Source organism: Hyaena hyaena, unplaced genomic scaffold (genome assembly GCF_003009895.1).
Source record: "Hyaena hyaena isolate Hyena2069 unplaced genomic scaffold, ASM300989v1 scaffold_1128, whole genome shotgun sequence".
In the NCBI taxonomy this organism is placed as follows: Eukaryota; Metazoa; Chordata; class Mammalia; order Carnivora; family Hyaenidae; genus Hyaena; species Hyaena hyaena.
This window is the reverse complement of record NW_024081757.1, coordinates 328,414-347,134: the sequence shown is the minus strand read 5'-3', so window position 1 is coordinate 347,134 and position 18,721 is coordinate 328,414. Positions and strand designations below refer to the sequence as shown.

The 18,721-nt window shown below is 46.6% G+C and overlaps 1 protein-coding gene across 3 annotated transcripts in view; it reads left to right on the top strand.

Annotated features, from left to right (window-relative positions):
• The window catches only part of DAPK1 (death associated protein kinase 1), a 185,652-nt gene extending 168,756 nt beyond the window's left edge, over nt 1-16,896 (top strand). For all 3 annotated transcript variants that reach the window (XM_039222397.1, XM_039222396.1, XM_039222395.1), the window contains exons 21-26: nt 3,044-3,232; nt 5,132-5,329; nt 6,529-6,667; nt 8,015-8,135; nt 10,953-11,141; nt 14,374-16,896. In XM_039222397.1, the coding sequence (XP_039078328.1) occupies nt 3,044-3,232; nt 5,132-5,329; nt 6,529-6,667; nt 8,015-8,135; nt 10,953-11,141; nt 14,374-15,606 (2,069 nt within the window). In that variant the 3' untranslated portion in view covers nt 15,607-16,896. The remainder of the gene's footprint in view (nt 1-3,043; nt 3,233-5,131; nt 5,330-6,528; nt 6,668-8,014; nt 8,136-10,952; nt 11,142-14,373) is intronic.
• Nucleotides 16,897-18,721: the final 1,825 nt, after the last annotated feature.

Here is an 18,721-nt window from a genome sequence, read left to right as displayed (position 1 = left end):
CAGTAGTTTATTTTTGCTTTTTTTTTTTTCCTGCCTCTGGAGACATATCTAATAAGAAGTTGCTGCAGCTGAGGTCAAAGAGGTAGCTGCCTGTTTTCTCCTCAAGGATTTTGATGGCTTCCTGTCTTACATTTTGGCCTTTTATCCATTTTGAGTTTATTTTTATGTATGGTATAAAAAAGTGGTCCAGGTTCATTCTTCTGCATGTTGCTGTCCAGTCCTCCAAACACCATTTGCTGAAGAGGCTGTCCTTCCATTGGATAATCTTTCCTGCTTTGTCAAAGATTAGTTGGCCATACATTTGTGGGTCCATTTCTGGGTTCTCTATTCTGTTCCATTGATCTCTGTGTCTGTTTTTGTGCCAGTTCTATACTGTCTTGATGATTACAACTTTGTAATATAGCTTGAAGTCTGAAAATGTGATGCCTCCAACTTTTGTTTTCTTTTTCAGGATTGCTTTGGCTTTTTGAGGTCTTCTTCTGGCTCCATACAAATTTTAGAATTATTTGTTCTAGCTCTGTGAAGAATGCTGGTGGTATTTTGATAGGGATTGCATTGAATGTGTAGATTGTTTTGGGTGGCATTGACATTTTAACAATATTTATTATTCCAATCCATGAACATGGAATGTTCTTCCATTTCTTTGTGTTTTCTTCAGTTTCTTTCATAAATGTTCTTTAGTTTTCAGCATACAGACTTTTTACCCCTTTGGTTAGTTTTATTCCTAGTATCTTATAGTTTTTGATGCAATTGTAAATGGGATTGATTCCCTGACTTCTCTTTCTGATGCTTCATTATTGGTTTGTAGAAATGCAATGGATTTCTGTACATTGATCTTATATCCTGTGATTTCGTTAAATTCATGTATCAGTTCTAGCAGTTTGTGGAATCTTTTAGGGTTTTCCACATAGAGTATCATGTCCTCTGTGAAGAGTGTAAGTTTGACTTCTTCCTTGATGATTTGGATGCTCCTTATTTCTTTTCATTTTTTTTTTTTGTCTTATTGTTGAGGCTAGGACTTCCAATACTATGTTAAATGACAGTGATGAGAGTGGACATCCCTGTCATGTTCCTGACCTTAAAGAGAAAGCTCTCAGCTTTTCCCCATTGAGGATGATATTAGCTGTAGGTCTTCCATATATGGCCTTTATGATGTTGAGGAATGTTCCTTCTATCCCTACTTTCTTGTGGGTTAAAAAATTTTTTTAATGTATATTTATTTATCTTGGGAGAGAGAGAGCCAGGGAGGGGCAGAGAGAGAGGGAGAGAGAATCCGAAGCAGGCTCTGCACTGCCAGTGAAAAGCCCAACACAGGATGACCTGAGCTGAAATCAAGAGTCCACTGCTTAACTAGCTGAGCCACCCTAATGCTCCTTTGAAGGTTTTTATCAAGAAACGATGCTGTATTTTGTCAAGTGGTTTTTCTACATCTGTTGAGAGAATCATGTGGTTCTTATCCTTTATTGTATTAATCTGTGGTGTATCATATTGATTGATTTATGGATATTGAACCAAATCTGTAGCCCTGAAATAAATCCCACTTGATCTTGGTGAATTCTTTAAATGTATTATTGGATTTGATTTGCTAGTATCTTGTTGAGAATTTTTGCATCTGTGTTCATCAGGGAAATTAGTGTGTTATTCTCCTTTTCAGTGGGGTCTTTGGTTTTGCACCAAGGTAATATTGGCCTCACAGAATGAGTCTGGAAGTTTTCCTTCCATCTATATTTTGGAATAGTTTGAAAAGAATAGGTATTAATTCTTTAAATGTTTGGTAGTTTCCCCTGTGAAACATCTGGCCCTGGACTCTTGTTTTGGGGGAGATTTTTTATTACTGATTAAATTTCTTTACTGGTTGTGAATCTGTTCAAATTTTCTATTTCTTACTGTTTCGGTTTTGGTAGTTTATAAAAAAAACCCTGTTTTCTGCCCAGGGTGCAATGATGGCCTCTGTGTCAGGCTTGCCCTGCCACTTTTCACCACTAGGGGCCAGCAGTTAGCAAAAAATCATGTTTTTCTTCTCGGATTTCAATATATGCCCATGAAATTATTTTTTTGTCTATTTATTTAGAGAGAGAGAGAATGAGCAGGTGAAGGGCAGACAGGGAGGGACAGAGAATCCCAAGCAACCTCCATGGGCATAGAGCCAGACATGGGGCTCGATACCAGTACTGTGAGACCATTACCTGAGCTGAAGTCAAGAGTTAGTTGCTTACCCAACTGAACCACCCAGGCGCCACCCACTTTGAAATTATTTTTAAACTACTGTGTAAAAGCTCTTTTCTAATGAAAACTCAGTGAGGTATAGGAATGCCTACCTTTTACCAAATCCTGTTGGCTCTCCCTCGAGAAGCCTAGCCTGCTACTGTGTAGAATCTATTTGCAGTCAGTCTAGCAGTTGCCTAACACCATCTCATGTACCAAGTGGCACCACTTCATCTGCACCTGTCAGGAACCAGATGGGGACATTAATGGAAGGATAGTGCCCTGGGCTAAAATCACAGGGACATTCAAGAGAAGGTGAAGCATCCAAGGCCTGGAACAGAAGGAAGCCATTACTGCCCTGAGGGCAGAAAAGACAAGGGGAAGAAATCCTGTTCCTGAGAAAGCTGGAGTCCAGGGTGAAGCCGCTCAGGGGGTCTAGAGTCACAGGCACACAACTGGAATTAGAGAAGCAGCAAGGGCGGGCGGGGGACACCTGGTCCTTCTCTGTCCTGTCCTGTCCGATGCCTCCTATTGGTTGACCCCAACTAGAAACCAAGTGGCCGGCAGGCCTGGGAGATGCAGTCCATGGAGTCCTCCTCTGGGGCCCAGAGCAGCGCGGGAAAGGGATGTGGGAGGTGCAGCAGCCAGAAAGAATCCAGGCCACAGCCCTGAACCTCTGCCTCCCAGCACACGTGAGGGGTCCACACGGCCCAGCCCCAAGCAGCAGGTGGTGGGGATGAGAGTGTCCCAGGAACCGACAAAGCATGGGTGAGGTGGGAGGGGCGCTGGCACACATGTCGCCCAGGTTGGGGTCTCACTGCGTCCTCTCTGCCTGCAGGATCCGTGAGCATCAGCAACCTGTACCCGGGCTGCGAGCACGTGAGCGTCAGGAGTCGCAGCATGATGTTTGAGCCGGGCCTCACCAGGGGGACCCTGGAGGTGGTGGTGGCCCCGCCCCAGTACCCTCACTGTGCAGCCGATGACCAGTCCACCAAGGCCATCGACATCCAGAATGCCTATCTGAATGGTACAGTAGCCCACCCATCCCCCCACAGGGGGGACCCCAGTGTCCCTTTGCCTGGACTGCAGTTCACCCCGTGAGGGAGCCTGTCCCACTGCATGTGTCACAGTCCCACAAAGGACAGAGGAAGAGCTGCATGAAGTGACCTTGGGATGACCCAATGAAGCATGGCTGGTCAATACCCCTAAATAGTGAAACCAGACACTTTGCTGTCCTGGGCACCTAGCAAAGCTCCGGGCATAGCGTAGGTGCTTAATAAATGACTGCTGAGTAAATCAATACTTTTTCTAAGCAGAGCCAAACATCCACTTGGATTGGAAAACTTAAAAAATACTATCCCATTAGCAGTTTGACCAGTCCAGGTATGAGAAGAGTGATCCTTGAATCATCTACACTCATGGCTGATGCTGATACAAGCACAGGCAGGTTTTTCCACAGGCAAAATTTCAAGTATGTTCTTTGCTCTCAATCATTTCCAAGGGAATGAAGCTTTAAATGCTACCAAGGAAGGTTTACTCCCTCCATCAACCACTGAGTCCTTGCTGCTGTACCCTCTGCGGCTCCCAGAGCCGCCACTTGGGCCTGGGTCACTTGAACACCAGTCCCTGCTTTGTTGAGACACAGTTTAGAGCAGGGATATAACAGTTTCTTTGAGACTCATCTGTGAGGACCGTATGAGCCTGTGTTTATTCACGTGCCTGGTAGAGTGTCTGACACAGAGGAGGTGCTCAGAAAATGGCAATTGGGAGCATCCTTATGTAGGCTCTGCTGGCCCCAGTAAAGTGGAATTAAAGTCCATGGGCCTTTTGCTGTCCTAAAAGCTGAGTGTTCTCTTAACTCCCAGAGCTGAGCTGGCGTGTGGCATAGGGAGAGGAGAAGTGTGTCGTCAGCACCCCACACACCCTCACCTGGCTCCTCCATAACTCCCTCCTGCCCCAGCTCTGACTCTCCATGCTCCCCATGCTTGGAGGACCCAAGCCTGTGTTCCAGAAACCTTCACACCAAGGCCTCCACTGTCAGACTTAGAGAGTCCTATCCCCAGGAGTGTGTGTGCTCCTAGGGGGAGCTCCAAAAGAGCCTTGGATCTTCTAGAATGTTGACTACAGCATTTCTGGCCCAAAATAAGCACTAAGAGGGTAGAATTAGGGAAAGGGAGCCTGAAATCCTACAACGTAAATGGTCCTGCCTGGTCTCTCAGAGGCCCATGGGTGGGTCGACACCATCCTGCTTGATGTGTCGTGTAGGGGTGGGGCACCCCGTGTCTGGACAGTCACCGAGAGGTCCCAGGTGCCTCAAGAACTGCAGTCAGAGCCTCCCCCACAGATACTTCCAAGAAAATCCTCTGCACCCACACTCAGGTATGTGGGAGGAACTGCCCCCCCCACCCTGGGTGACCTCACAGTCCCCACCTCCTCACACTTTCACCCACATCCTTCAGGTGCAGAACTGCGAATCAACTATTGCGTCTTTCCCTTTTGCAGGCAGCCTGCTGGCTTTTGACCAACCTGAATGGGTCGCTTACTCACCTATGGAAGGCGAATGTAGTCATTACTGGGCCAAAATGAAGTTACATATCGTAGTGACTTTTTTGTTCAATGTCATATACCCTGTCATGTTCCAAAAAGAATTTATACTTATGTGAGGATATGGAATCTTATCACATCCATTCTCTGTGTGGGTTTGTTGATGGGGAACCCCAAGTCAGCATTTTGCCCTGACTCCTTCCTTGTGAGGAGGCATCCCTGTGGTGAGAGGTGGGATGCATGTGTCTCCAAAGATGCAAAGATAAACAGGTCGATGCTATGGACATCACTCTTTCCCTTGGTGGTCCCTAAGGTGCTAAGCAAAATGGTGATTGGCACTTGCCGGTGCTGTTTCAGATAGTAATCTGCATTCTGTCTGTAGGAGTTGGTGATTTCAGTGTGTGGGAGTTCTCTGGAAATCCTGTATACTTCTGCTGTTATGACTATTTTGCTGCAAATGATCCCACGTCCATCCACGTCATCGTTTTCAGTCTGGAAGAGCCCTATGAGATCCAGTTGAACCAAGTGATTTTCTGGCTGAATTTCTTGAAGTCTCTTGTGCCTGTTGAAGAACCCATAGGTAAGCCAGCATGCCCTGGTGCAAGAGTGCTCTTCCCATGGGCTGCTCAGCTGCTTGGGGGATTTATAGTTTGAGGCTACAATGAGGTTTCCTTGGTCACTCCTTCCTGTGACAGGATTCCCACTCTGGACATTTCTGTAGGGAATTGTTACATGATCACATTTTCCTGCCTCAGAGACCAAGTCTGAGTGATTTCTTGAGAGCTGTTTCTCACTTTCTTCCTACACTTTAGAGGTGTGATCACTTTTGTTGGGTGGAAGTGGACTATGGCCTACGATGACCTCTGTGTCTCTCTACCTAATGATATGTAATTAATAAGTAAAATGAGCCCCCTTCATTCTGTAGTTCCATCCAGAATGGAAAGGACCATACTGAGTGAAGGCATTATCTTAATTTTCATCCTAGAGCAAAGATAGTGTGGAATATGCTTTTTGTTTCTTTGTACAAAACAGAGGGGCACCTGGGTGGCTCAGTCACTAGAGCATCTGACTTTGGCTCAGGTCATGATCTCATGGTTTGTGAGTGTGAGCCCCGTGTGGGGCTCTGTGCTGACAGCCCAGAGCCTGAATCCTGCTTGGGATTCTGTAGGTCTCCCTCTTTCTCTGCTCCTCCCCCACTCGCACTCTGCCTCTCTCCCTCAAAAGTAACTGAACGTTAAAAAATTAAAAAAAAATAAAAAAACAGAATGGGACTGCCTTCCATGGTGGAAACAAAACTGGGCTATCAATTTTTTTATTTGAAATTCCTATAAAAATCAAATAATTGGGCTTCACCCCCTCAGGGTATGTCCACTCTTCCTTTCTCTTTCTCATTCTTTCTGTTTTCTTACCCAAACACTCCATCAGTAAGAGGCTGTCTGTGTGCACCGCCACAGGTCCTGTTGTGGACATTTCTGGGTATAGCTGTACTCACAGGGCTTTCCAGGTCTTCTAAAGGTGCCCCTGCTCAGAGCCAGGGCAAGCAGAGCCACTTGGGGGGACATCTGAGAAGCTGGCTTGGTGCTGCTGGTCGGTGCTGGCCCACTTCTGGGCCGTCCTCCTCGAGGACCAGGAAACGGGCTCTACCCGCGTTTGGGTGTGCTGGGGTCTTCTCGATGTGATCCTGTACAGCCGGCTGGCCAGCACACCCCGCCTCACCTGGGGACAAGAGAAAACCGAGAAGGATGACCTGCCTGTGAAACGTCTGCTCTCTGCCCCCAGCCTTTGGCGGGAAGCTGAAGAACCCACTCCACGTTGTGCTGGTGGCCACACACGCTGACATCATGAACGTGCCTCGGCCAGCTGGAGGCGAGTTTGGGTACGACAAGGACATGTCCTTGCTGAAGGAGATCAGGAACAGGTGAGGACACTGCGGGGGGCAGGGCCCACGGACACCTGGGGAAGGAATCAAAGGCCTCCTTTGCTTGGTTGGCTTTGTGACGTAGTTTTCATTTTTGTCAAAACACTGAAAGTATAACAAATGCAACTAAAGTAAAGACCACAGGATCTAAAACAACAGACTTGTCACCTCCTTCACCTCCCAGTACCACTGCCTGGGCGAACTTCTGTTAGGACTTTCATGCATCAGTTCTCAGCTTTATGGAGGAAATTATCATTGACAAATCATATTTTAAGATACCTGAAGTGCGCGTTGGTGTGATCAGATGCACGTTATGAGTTAGTTAGCATGTCTGTCATCTTACATGTTTCTCTGTCTTTGCTTTTCATTTTTTTTTTTTTTGGTGAGAATGTTGTTTGTTTTTTGTTTTTTGGAGACTTCAAAATTGATCATGTATTGAGTCACTAAAAATAAACAATGAATCTGCCCCTCCACCGAATAGTAAGATATTTCCACAGGCATGGCAGAATTTTCAATTCTTGGTGAGAATGTTTAAGTTCGACCTTTAGCAAATGTCAGTCATATAATACAGTGACATCAACTGCTGTCACCATGCTTGACACAGATCCGCAGTTCTTTTTGCTATGTTAGCTCTCAGTTCCTTTGATGACTGTCATCTTACCACTGAGCAGTATTTCTCAAGGTCCAAGTTGCTACTCACCAGGGGCTCATGACAGTCACTTAGGGATCCTGACCTGGTCTGGAAAGTGGGCTGGACAGGAGGGGAAAATACCAGAGTGCCTTTCCTGGCAAATATTTCTAGAAAACTTTTGTCTCTTTGACCAATATGAGTGTGCATGGGTCACAGTGTAGAAATATGTAGTTTTACTTTGTATCTGGCCAAAAAACTTTGAAGCTGCAGCTCTGTATAACCTGCCAGTAACACAAATCTTGGTTTATCTACTGCAGACACTTCCTGTTGTCCTCCTGATAGGAAAAAGAAGGGTCATACTAGTATTTTCCATCTAGGGAGTGGCCTTATGCCTACCCTCTGCTCTTACCCCATCCCTCTGCTGTGGCCTCTGTTCTCCCAGTGTCCAAGTGAGGGCATAGACCTCACCTGTCCTGCATCAGGGGACCTGAAGGCTTCCCTTACTGTGTTTGATTTGTGCAAACTGAGCCACCCCCTCCTCCCCACTGCCCCCCACCTCACACCAGCATAACATGACAGGAGCCAGCAGACAGCGGGTTGGGGGCAGCCTCTGCAAGGTCACCAGAACGTCCTGGTTTCAGATCAGCTATTCAGGTGTCCGTGGTAACACCTGGTTGGACTGCATCACCCTGATGAGGCCACTGTCCTTCCCTTAGGTTTGGGAACGATCTTCACATTTCAAATAAGCTGTTTGTTCTGGATGCTGGCGCGTCGGGCTCTAAGGACATGAAGGTACTGCGAAGTCACCTGCAGGACATTCGGAGTCAGATTGTCGCGGTGAGTGTGCTGGAGAGCCTGCAGCCCCACCTTTGCCCAGGCCATCCGGTCACCCCGGAGCTGTCTTCTTCATACTGTCCTCTTGGTTAGGTTTGGTTCTCAGGGGACCTGGTATGAGGCGGCAGCATGGCTGTGTTTGCGTCCCAAGGAACAACAAGGAGGGAAGGGTGAGAAACAAGGATGTGCCTGGGAGATGAGGGAAGTTAGGAGCGAGGGGCCCACTTCATTGTGTATGGGATTCTGACTGTGTTAATGGTTAGTTTGTAAGTAACATTGCCTTTTAAAAATCACAGAAACTGCCCAGAAGTGAGTTATTGTGAAATATTTAGAAAATGCAAAACAATGGAAGAACCATTACCAGCAAGATTTGTTGAAGGACATAAAATAATAGATGTTCAAATGGAATGAAATGTGCTCATGGGGGGGGGGGGAGGCAAGATCTTACTCAGTGTTTCATTTTCTCCAGTTATAGAAACTTAGTATAGAACCAGCCCCCAACTCATGGGAATGAGGAAATTGCGTATTTTGTCTTAAAATTTCAGTGGAAGGATAAATAAAACACCTTGTAAAGGCTGTGTAATTATAAGTTCAAAATCAATAAACCAATAAGTGGAATAAACTAAGGAGTACAGAAGTAAAAAGCACAATGTCTAAGAAATTTAATAGAAAACAAAGGTGTTATTTCATTTTGGGGGGAAATGTTTATTTTATCAGTGATCTCACACAATTGGCTATTAGTCTAGAATGAAGTGAGATTGAGGTCTTCTCATTACAAATCCCCAAAATAGATTCTGGGTGGATTAAAACTTTTAAATGTAAAAAAGAAAAAAAATGCAATATCTTGAATGTGATTTAAAATAACTTGGTACTGCTTTGGAAAACCCATTAGGCAATATTGAGAACCCTAGACATTTTCAAAGAAAACATACCTATTTGACCTTACAGAAGTTAAGATATCTTTTCTGGCAAATAAACTCCCTAAACAAAGTTAAAAAGTAAAGTAGGCTGGAAAAACTATTCTCAGTGCCTTTGACATGTAAAAGGCTCCTAATCTATACTATTCAGAAAGTTTTCCCAAACTGATGTGAAAGGGTAAACATCCAAAGGACAAAATGTTCCCTGCAATGTTCCTGCTGCCCCAGCCTTGGTGTAGATGAGGAGGGCGTGTCCATCCCTCCCTGGGTGGTGAGTGGCCCCCCCAGTTACAGCTTATTACTTCTCTGCTAGGAAATGCCCCCATTTACAGCACCAGGCTCCAGTTCCAGACATGCTTTTGGAACCTTCAGGGAAAACTCCGGGCTCTCCTGAAGCCTGGCCCCTGCCTTCTGATGGGGGCCCTTCTATGGCGTAGTCAGTGAGTGGGGAGTAGTCTGGGGGAGCTCAGAGGAACCCAGTTGCAGAAAGCAGTGGGCAGTGATCTGGGACAGTGGTCTGTGAAGGACCAGCAACCCCCCACCCGGTGGTTGTCATGTTAGGGCCTCTGTGATGAGCTGTAGGAGTTCCCTGATGTTTTGAGCTGAGGTGTGGTGAGATTGTCTCCTTCCCAACCCCAGCCCTCAACTCCTGAGGCCAAGCAGGTGGAACCCACCAAATAGACTGCCTTTATCCCTGGGAACTTTGTCTTAGGAATAGGAAGTGGAATTTAGCTGACATAAAGGTGGGGTTCAAGAAAAGACTGCCTGATTAATGATGCAGAGCAGTGGAAGGCTGGTGTTTTGTTTTTCTTTTTAAATTAAGACGGTGTACACATTATATGGGTCTGTCACAGAGATAATCTATTTAATCAAATTGAAAGATTAAAAACCTGTTTTAAGAGGGATGAGGGGATGAGCAAAATGGGTGAAGGTGGGTGGGAGATACAGCCTTCCAGTTGTGGACTGAATAGGTCAGAGGGATAAAAGGCACAGCACAGGAATCTAGTCAATGGTATTGTAATAGTGTGAGGTGACAGACTTAGCTACACTTGTGATAAGCCCAGCGTAGCCTATGGACTTGTCCAATGATTATGTTGCACACCTGAAACTCATGTACTATTGCATGTTAACTGTACTCAAATAAGAATTTAAAAAAATAGAGAAAAAAATCTGTTTCAAGCCAATTACCAAGAATTAGTCTAATTTGAAATAGTATTTCCACAACAGTTCCACAGATACCTATTTTACTGGTAAAAACCCACTGCAGGATTGCTAATGACAGTTCATCTCTTTTTCTCTTCCTCTGTTCATAAAGTTGACTATCTTCTGGTTGAAAGAGTCACTCCAGAGGAGGGTGGAGGAGGGAACACAACTTCAAGAGTTGGGGAACATTGTGATCAAGTCCATATTCCAAAAGCACTGTTGTGAAGCCTCATCACCTATTTAACCATTAGCAACAGAAATGAAAGCATCTGTGGGACACCTGGGTGGCTCGGTTGGTTAAGCATCTGACTTCGGCTCAGGTCATGACCTCACAGTTTGTGAGTCTGAGCTGTGTTGGGCTCTGTGCTGACAGCTCCTGAGCCTGCAGCTTTGGATTCTGTGTCTTGCTCTCTCTCTACCCCTCCCCAACGCACACTGTGTCTGTCTCTCACTCTCAAAAATATGCCAACATTTTAAAAAAGGAAGAAGAAATGAAAGCATCCATACCATTTTACTCTTGCAGATGGATTTTTCTTAGAGGCAACACTTTAACAAAAGAAGGGCCCATTACTCAACCAAAACGCAGTAACTCATTCAAAGTACTTTTTGCAACAGTTCAGGAAAGAGCACCAAGCTTTCTGCTTTCTCCAAAGGAGTCCCCTCAGCTACAAATTGACCTGTCCTGTCCTGTGTGTCCTAGGTCTGCCCTCCGATGACCCACCTGTGTGAGAAGATCATCTCCACGCTGCCTTCCTGGAGGAAGCTCAACGGGCCCAACCAGCTGATGTCACTGCAGCAGTTCGTGTATGATGTGCAAGACCAGCTGAACCCCCTGGCCAGAGAGGGGGACCTCAGGCGCATAGCCCAGCAGCTCCACAGTGCTGGCGAGGTAGGGGGCTGGAGCCCAGGCAGGAGTCTGGGAAGGGCTCCAGAGATTCGCTTCTGTCCCCACAGTGAAGGTGATTTGAGCCGGGAGAGGCAGAGTGGACACTGTCCAACGTCCCATAACGTATCCAGACGTATGCTGATCACACAGAGGCTCGGGTGCTCTTTTGAAGTGCAGTTCTCTGCTCTCCCATGCATCCTAAGAGCGGGTGTTTGGTTTTCTTCTGATGTGCTTTCCAGCTTGTGTCAGGGAGCACAGTTCCCACTGCACTGGGTGACTGGGCCTCTCCTTTCTCCTCCGGGGGCACCTGGTGCTTAGCTGTGGTTCCTGAAGCCTCTGGAAGCTGCTCACCGTGGGCTGTTATCTGCTCCACACAGACTCCTGGGTTAACAGATGATCAAGAAAAGGCAGTGCTGGGGCAGTGTCTGGAGACACTAAGGCCCAGCAAACAGTGTCCCCAGAAATGACAGTCCTTCCCAGAAATGGGAATCTTTGCTCCTTCTTGTGTGGCATTCAGCACTGGGATGCAGTTTGGGATCACTGTTCTAATCCATCCTCTGTCTGTCCCTGGAGAGGGGAGCTAGCCTTTGTATCCCTCCGTTCTGTGACATCCAGGGACAGTTAAAGCTAGTCCTGGCCATGAAAAGCAGTTCTGAATGTGAAAACCCAGAAGCAGTTCTGAGATTTTTAGACCCCAGGAGCTTCCTTCCCGTGCAGTCTCAGTGCCCACCTCTGACTCGAGGCGAGTGCATATGAATCATATAGACTTGAAATTACAACTGAAGCTAGTGACCCTGAAAACTAGAGCATCAAGCAATGACAGTGTGAGCCTCTGAACTCCACTGAAACTACCAGGAATCTATAGGCCCCTCCAGCAGTACTTTAAAGTGATTGAATTTGGGACACCTGGGTGGCTCAGTTTGTTGAGTGTCTGACTTCAACTTAGGTTGTGATCTCACAGTCTGTGAGTTCAAGCCCCAAGTAAGGCCTGGTGCAGACAGCTCGGCTTGGAGCCTAGAGCCTGCTTCAGATTCTGTGTCTCCTTCTCTCTCTGCTCCTCCCCTAGTCACACTGTCTGTCTCTCTCTTTCAAAAATAAATAAACATTAAAAATTTTTTTTAATAAATAAAAATTTAAAAAGTGATTGGATCCAAGGACTGGGATCCAGACTTATATTCTAAGATGCTCATTATAAGAGAAGATTAACCATAAAAAGAAACTTACTCCATTGGACCAGTATTCTCTTGCCTTCTGTTATTTGACCAGCAACTTCTACATCAAAGGTATAATCTACTTTATTCTACATCACACTCCTCCCTGCCCTTGAGATTTCAGGGAGTGAGGAAGTGAAGACTTGACGGTAGAGTAAGGAAGGAAAATGTCGGTCAGGTGGCCCCCTCTGCTTGACCATCAGCCTCTCCCCCACTGCTATTACTGCCCACTGGTGAGGAAGGCCCGAGTCCTATGCACATCTCACCAGTTGTTCTTGTGATACCTGTTTCTGCCCCTGACCTCTCACTGCACTTGGTCATGTGTCTCCTTAACCTCCTCCAGTGTGGCCAGTGTCTCAGCCTGTCTCCCATGACCCTGAAGGGACAGCAGTGTCCAGGGCTGAAATGCAGATGGTGTCCCCACCAAATGCCTTATCAAGAAATAGACGCTTTACCCTCCAGGAATTGTCAACCTAGGGATCAGTGTGAATAGAGTCCTATGGAGAGGGCGTCTCAAAGCTGTAACCAGAGCGTGGTCTAGAAAGTACTCTTGGTACAAACAGGAGCCTCAAACTGTGTGGAAACGGAGTGGAGTGTCCCTTGGATCAGCACTGTGTGTAGATTTGGCCCTGAACAGGGAAGGAAGTGAGAACAATGAGTGTTGCAAAGAGACTGAAGTTGCCTCTGGTTTTTGTCACATTTCTTTCTCTCAGACTTTAGCTTTTCAAAGAAACAAAGGGGTCAGGTTAGCTCTAAGTTTCCTCTGGCCCTCTGCTATAGTCTTGTCCCTCGCTGCCCTCCTCAGGGCGCTTTTCAGACCTTGTCTCCTACATATCTTCAAATGTTACATGCTGGACTCCTATAACAATTTGAATCTCTCTTTGAAAAATTTCAAGCCTTCAAGGAAGTTGCAGGAATAGCTCAAAGAATCCTCATCTACTTCACATTTAAATTAACCAGCTGTTTGCATTTTACTCCATGAGCTTTGTCTCTTTCTCTTCTATTTATTATTTATTTTGCAAATATCCTGACATTTCACCCCTAAATACTTTAGCCTGGATGTCCTAAGCAGTGGGGTGTTTTCCCATTGTTACAGGGTGGAGGAGGGACAGTAAAGTATCCTCCACGTTGAGACCAAAGAAACAGAGGAGGTGACTCCTTACAGTTTACACAGTTTTATTTGGGGTAACTTCCTAACAGGGGAGATCTGGTGGACAACCATCCTGTAGTGCTGTTATTCTCCCCAAAGTCTGGACCTTAGTCTACAGATGTGATAGAGTGAGGGAATGCACAGAAAGGCAGTGTGGTGAGATCAAAGAGTCCACATGCGCCTCACTGACATCTAATATCGAATTAGATCTCCTAGTACCACCTGTGTGTCAAGAAGGGGAGAGACTTCGTTATCTTTAACAAATTTTCCAGAGGGGTGGGTGGCAAAGGAAGCTACTCACCCTCTTGGCAGTGGTGGGCATGTCTAAGGTATGTATATTAGTCTCTAAGAGTCCCTGGAAAACGTAACCGAGAGCGTCAGCGAGTGGATGTGAACAAGGTGGAGCGCTAAGGATGGAGTCACCCACATAACCACACAATGATCACTTTCCAGAAACATATAGATGTGATCTTGTTATTGAATGTATAATTCTCATTTGAGTGTTTGCCACTTGTCTCAATTATTTCTCTTGTAGCTGCTTTTATTCATTCGTATATTTGGGGATGTAGAACCTGGTCACAGTGTACTCATGGCATTTGCCTGCCACCTCTCTCTCTTTTCTGTCTTTCAATTCATTACCTTGACCTTTTTTTTTTAAAAGTCAAAGGTAGTCTTTTCAGAATCTCTCTTCTGACCTTCTCAAGCTGGCGTTTTGGCTCAGTGTTTGGTTTCTGAGATCCATGAATGCCCTGGGTCATTTTTTGCAACATGTGCACAGATATTATCGTTGCTTAGGTCTTTCAGTGCTCTGAACAGCTGGTGCCTCTCGTCATCTGTGTTCCCGTGTGTGACCTCCTATTGTCCCTTTCGGCAGATCAACATCATGCAGAGTGAAACGGTCCAGGACGTGTTACTCCTGGACCCCCGCTGGCTCTGCACCAATGTCCTGGGGAAGCTACTGTCCGTGGAGACCCCTCGGGCCCTGCACCATTACCGGGGCCGCTACACCGTGGAGGACATTCAGCGCCTGGTGCCCGACAGTGACGTGGAAGAGCTGTTGCAGATCCTAGATGCCATGGACATCTGTGCCCGAGACCTGAGCAGCGGGACCATGGTGGACATCCCCGCCCTCATAAAGACAGACAACCTACACCGCTCCTGGACAGATGAGGAGGATGAAGGAAGGGTCTACGGGGGCGTGCGCATCGTCCCTGTGGAACACCTCACCCCCTTCCCATGCGGCATCTTTCACAAGGTCCAGGTGAACCTCTGTCGGTGGATCCACCAGCAGAGTGCCGAGGGAGATGCAGATATCCGCCTGTGGGTGAACGGCTGCAAGATTGCTAACCGCGGGGCCGAGCTGCTGGTGCTTCTGGTCAATCACGGCCAGGGCATTGAGGTGCAGGTGCGAGGGCTGGAGACGGAAAAGATAAAGTGCTGCCTCCTGCTGGACTCTGTGTGCAGCACCATGGAGAATGTCATGGCCACCACGCTCCCAGGGTTGCTGACGGTGAAGCATTACCTGAGCCCCCAGCAGCTGAGGGAGCACCACGAACCCGTCATGATCTACCAGCCGCGGGACTTCTTCCGGGCGCAGACTTTGAAGGAGACTTCGCTGACTAACACCATGGGCGGGTACAAGGAAAGTTTCAGCAGCATCATGTGCTTTGGGTGTCATGACGTGTACTCGCAGGCCAGCCTAGGGATGGACATCCATGCATCAGATCTCAACCTCCTGACCCGGAGGAAACTGTGTCGTCTGCTGGACCCACCCGACCCCATGGGGAAGGACTGGTGCCTTCTGGCCATGAACTTGGGTCTCCCTGACCTTGTGGCAAAGTACAATACCAATAATGGGGCTCCCAAGGAGTTCCTCCCAAGCCCAGTCCATGCCCTGCTCCGGGAATGGGCCTCCTACCCCGAGAGCACGGTCGGCATCCTCATGTCCAAACTGCGGGAGCTGGGACGTCGGGATGCGGCAGACTTCCTACTGAAGGCATCCTCTGTGTTCAAAATCAACCTCGATGGCAATGGCCAGGAGGCCTATGACTCCAGCTGCAACAGTGGCACATCTTATAATTCCATCAGCTCCGTCGTGTCCCGGTGAGGGCAGCCTTTGGCTTGGGCGGGTGTCTTTGGACTGCAGAACGGGGGGATGCAGCCCATTGTCCCAGCGGAGATTCAGGGTGCATCCCTCACTGTGCCTGCATCCTGAAGGTCCCCGCCCTCCCTCCTGCTTCACCTATTTCTCTGCCACTACCTCCCTCCTCCCACACATTCCACTGTGTGTGAACGTTCTTTCTAGTTACAGAGCAGACCACAGCCTGTCCTTTGGCCAATTGAGAAGCCAATGTCCCTCCTCCCTGTGTTCTAGATCCATCTCTGATCCTCCATCGCCTTGCTTCTTATGGATAATTTTACTGGAATTCCTAACTTCCCAATGAAATTTTTTAACTACTGTATGAATTGTCCTTAAAAAAAAAAAAAAAGCACATTAGCCCAAATGTATATTTCTTATAGTCTTTTTCTTGTTAGACCATGTCCTCCGCTTATCTCTCTGATGTTTGTAGAAAAGACTCCCATGTATGGAATCTCATGTTTGACTGATAAATAGACAACATGTGAGGCCTTTGCAGAAGAGGGTGTGTTTGAGACCATTCAGGTCAGCCAGGTGCTGTCGTGAAGGGAATGCTCCCTCTCTGTCCCCTGCTGTCTGCTGATTACCGCCTGAGGTGCTTCTCCCGGAGTTGTGGTTTTTCCAGTAATTTTGTGTTTCATTTCACATGGAAAGGAGAGGAAGGAATCCTCTTCTAGAGTGATTTCACACACAGTGTTGTTTTCATGTTAAGACACGTCCTTGCTGCTCTTGTTTAAACGTCAATGTGCACGTCCACGTGGAACCCGCAAACTGTCCCACTGATCATTCCCACTCATCTCAGGTAGAAGGTGACACAGCTGCAGGAAAGGAAGGTTTTGGGAGGACTCAGCAGATCCCTGACTCACAATTGGTGGCAGTCTGCTGTCATTTGTGCAGAGCACATGGTTTTCACACGTAGATCCTGGTTCAATAACTTCCTATACTTGAAGTCTTAAAAGATGAAGGAAGCCAGTTTTCTTGCAGTGATTTTAAATTGTGATGCAATTTTAAGTTGAAATGAGGGAACATGTCCTAATTCTTCTGTCCTGAGAAGCATGTAATTTTAATGTTACATTACATGTGTGTATATGTGTATATATATATATATATATGCGCATTATGTATATACATATATATTATTACAGGTATTTTTACTTAATCTATACAATGTAGTAAAAAGATGTTGGTTTTTCTTTCCTGTTCTCTTTTTTTCTTTTCTTTTTTTAAAAATATAAATAAACTATTGCTTGTTGCATTCGATTGTTGGTCTTTAATTCAAAAGGAATCCTTTTTCTCTGTTTTGTCTTCACTTGCTAGAACCCCACATGGCAGGGCAAACGAAACTGAAGTCTAGAAAGTTGTTTAACCTAAACTCCCATGTGGAAACACCCGGCTTATTTGGAGGGCGTTAGTACTAAAATTGGGGATGGTATGGGGAAGCGGGAAGAGCCCAGATGATTTTCACACTATTGTCACTTGAAGGGAATCCCTTCCATTGTCCTTGGGTGACCCAAACACCACTGGCATCCTTGAGTGCTGGCCCAGGCACATGGGGAGCTTTCTCTGTCTCTACAGAGGTGTGGGGACCAGCCCACAGGAGCAAGAGAAAACCTGATGCAGAAGATGCCTATCTCCTGCCCTTCCTTCCAGACAGAGCCCACGGCCCCAGGCATCTGCTGGAAATGCTAGCATCTGCTGGAAATGCTAGCTTTGACCTGTATGGAAGCGCTCAGTGACAAAACCTGCATTTAGTAAAAGCTCAAGACTGTTTAAAAATACATAGACAAAGAAAAAAGTTTGGAAGGAAAAAGATTAAAGCGGTAACGATTTTCTCTGTGGGGCTGGGCAAACAGGTCATTTCTATTTTTCCAACTTGTCCACAATAAACATGATCTATGTTACATTAGGAAAATAAATAAATGAAACAAAACTAAAAGCTACATAGACATGCCTGGAAAGGATGGCTCTGAGATCAAAGCTGTGTGCACCTCACAAGAGTAGACGCTTTTATCTTTGTCACCTCCGTCCTGAATGGTCACTTCATTCTCTCCTGCTTCAAAGAATGTCACAGGGGAGTGACATGGCACCCAGCCACTGAAACCCACAGGCACAGATTTGGTCTCTGGCATGGCCTTTATGTAAAATCCCAGAGAAGGATGTGACTGGCACAACCTTGGGTCTCAAGAGCAGATCTGCACAAAACATGAAGGGAAGGGAGGTAGAGTTCCACAATGGGCTGGCCCGGGGGTCCCTGGGTCAAGGTGGGGAAGGTAGCCATTCTCCCCAAGAAGGGTGTTCTGCTAATAGGAGAAATGGGAAGAGGCAGGGTGCTAGACAAATAAAAACAAAGTACTGGGGTGCCTGGAGTCTCAGTCAGTTGACCATCCGATGTTGGCTCAGGTCATGATCTCGCAGTTCATGAGTTTGAATCCTACTTCAGATCCTCTGTCCCCCTCTCTCCTTGGCCCTCCCTCTCTCATGCTCTCTCCCTCTCAAAAATAAATATACATTTAAAAAACACAAAGTGCTGCAAATCTTTATACTCTTGTTTTATGCAGGTGCCAGTGTACTTAGGATCTGGAGACACCTGGGCTCATGAAATGTTGAAACCATAATAGGAATCATTACAACCCAGGTCTGAAGAGATTATGGGTAACTGAACTCAGTGCTGCTGCATCCTGGAATTAGCTGGTGGTGATTCTTCCAAGGGCCTTTTGGCACCTTCAGTGCATGAATTCTGGTGAGACAGGAGCTCTCTGGCAAAGTCCCATCATGGGTAGCTGGCCCCACATACTGCAGGAAGGAAGAAACCAGAACACGGCTCACCTCCTGTGGCTACAGTGAGACTCATAGGGTGCAAGGTCTTAGGAGCCAGAAAGAAAAACCTCTCATGGGACCATTGTTCTGAGCATTGATGTGAGATGCAAAGGGAGCATGTTCCATGTGTTGTGCTACCCATTGGTATAAAGTCCACCTTGGGGTGCCCTGCATGCCTGAAGTCTCCTTATGGACAAGAGTTTCCCAGGGACCCAAAGCTTTTATGGAGTGGCAACGGACTTTTGTGATTCTGATTTGTTTACAAACC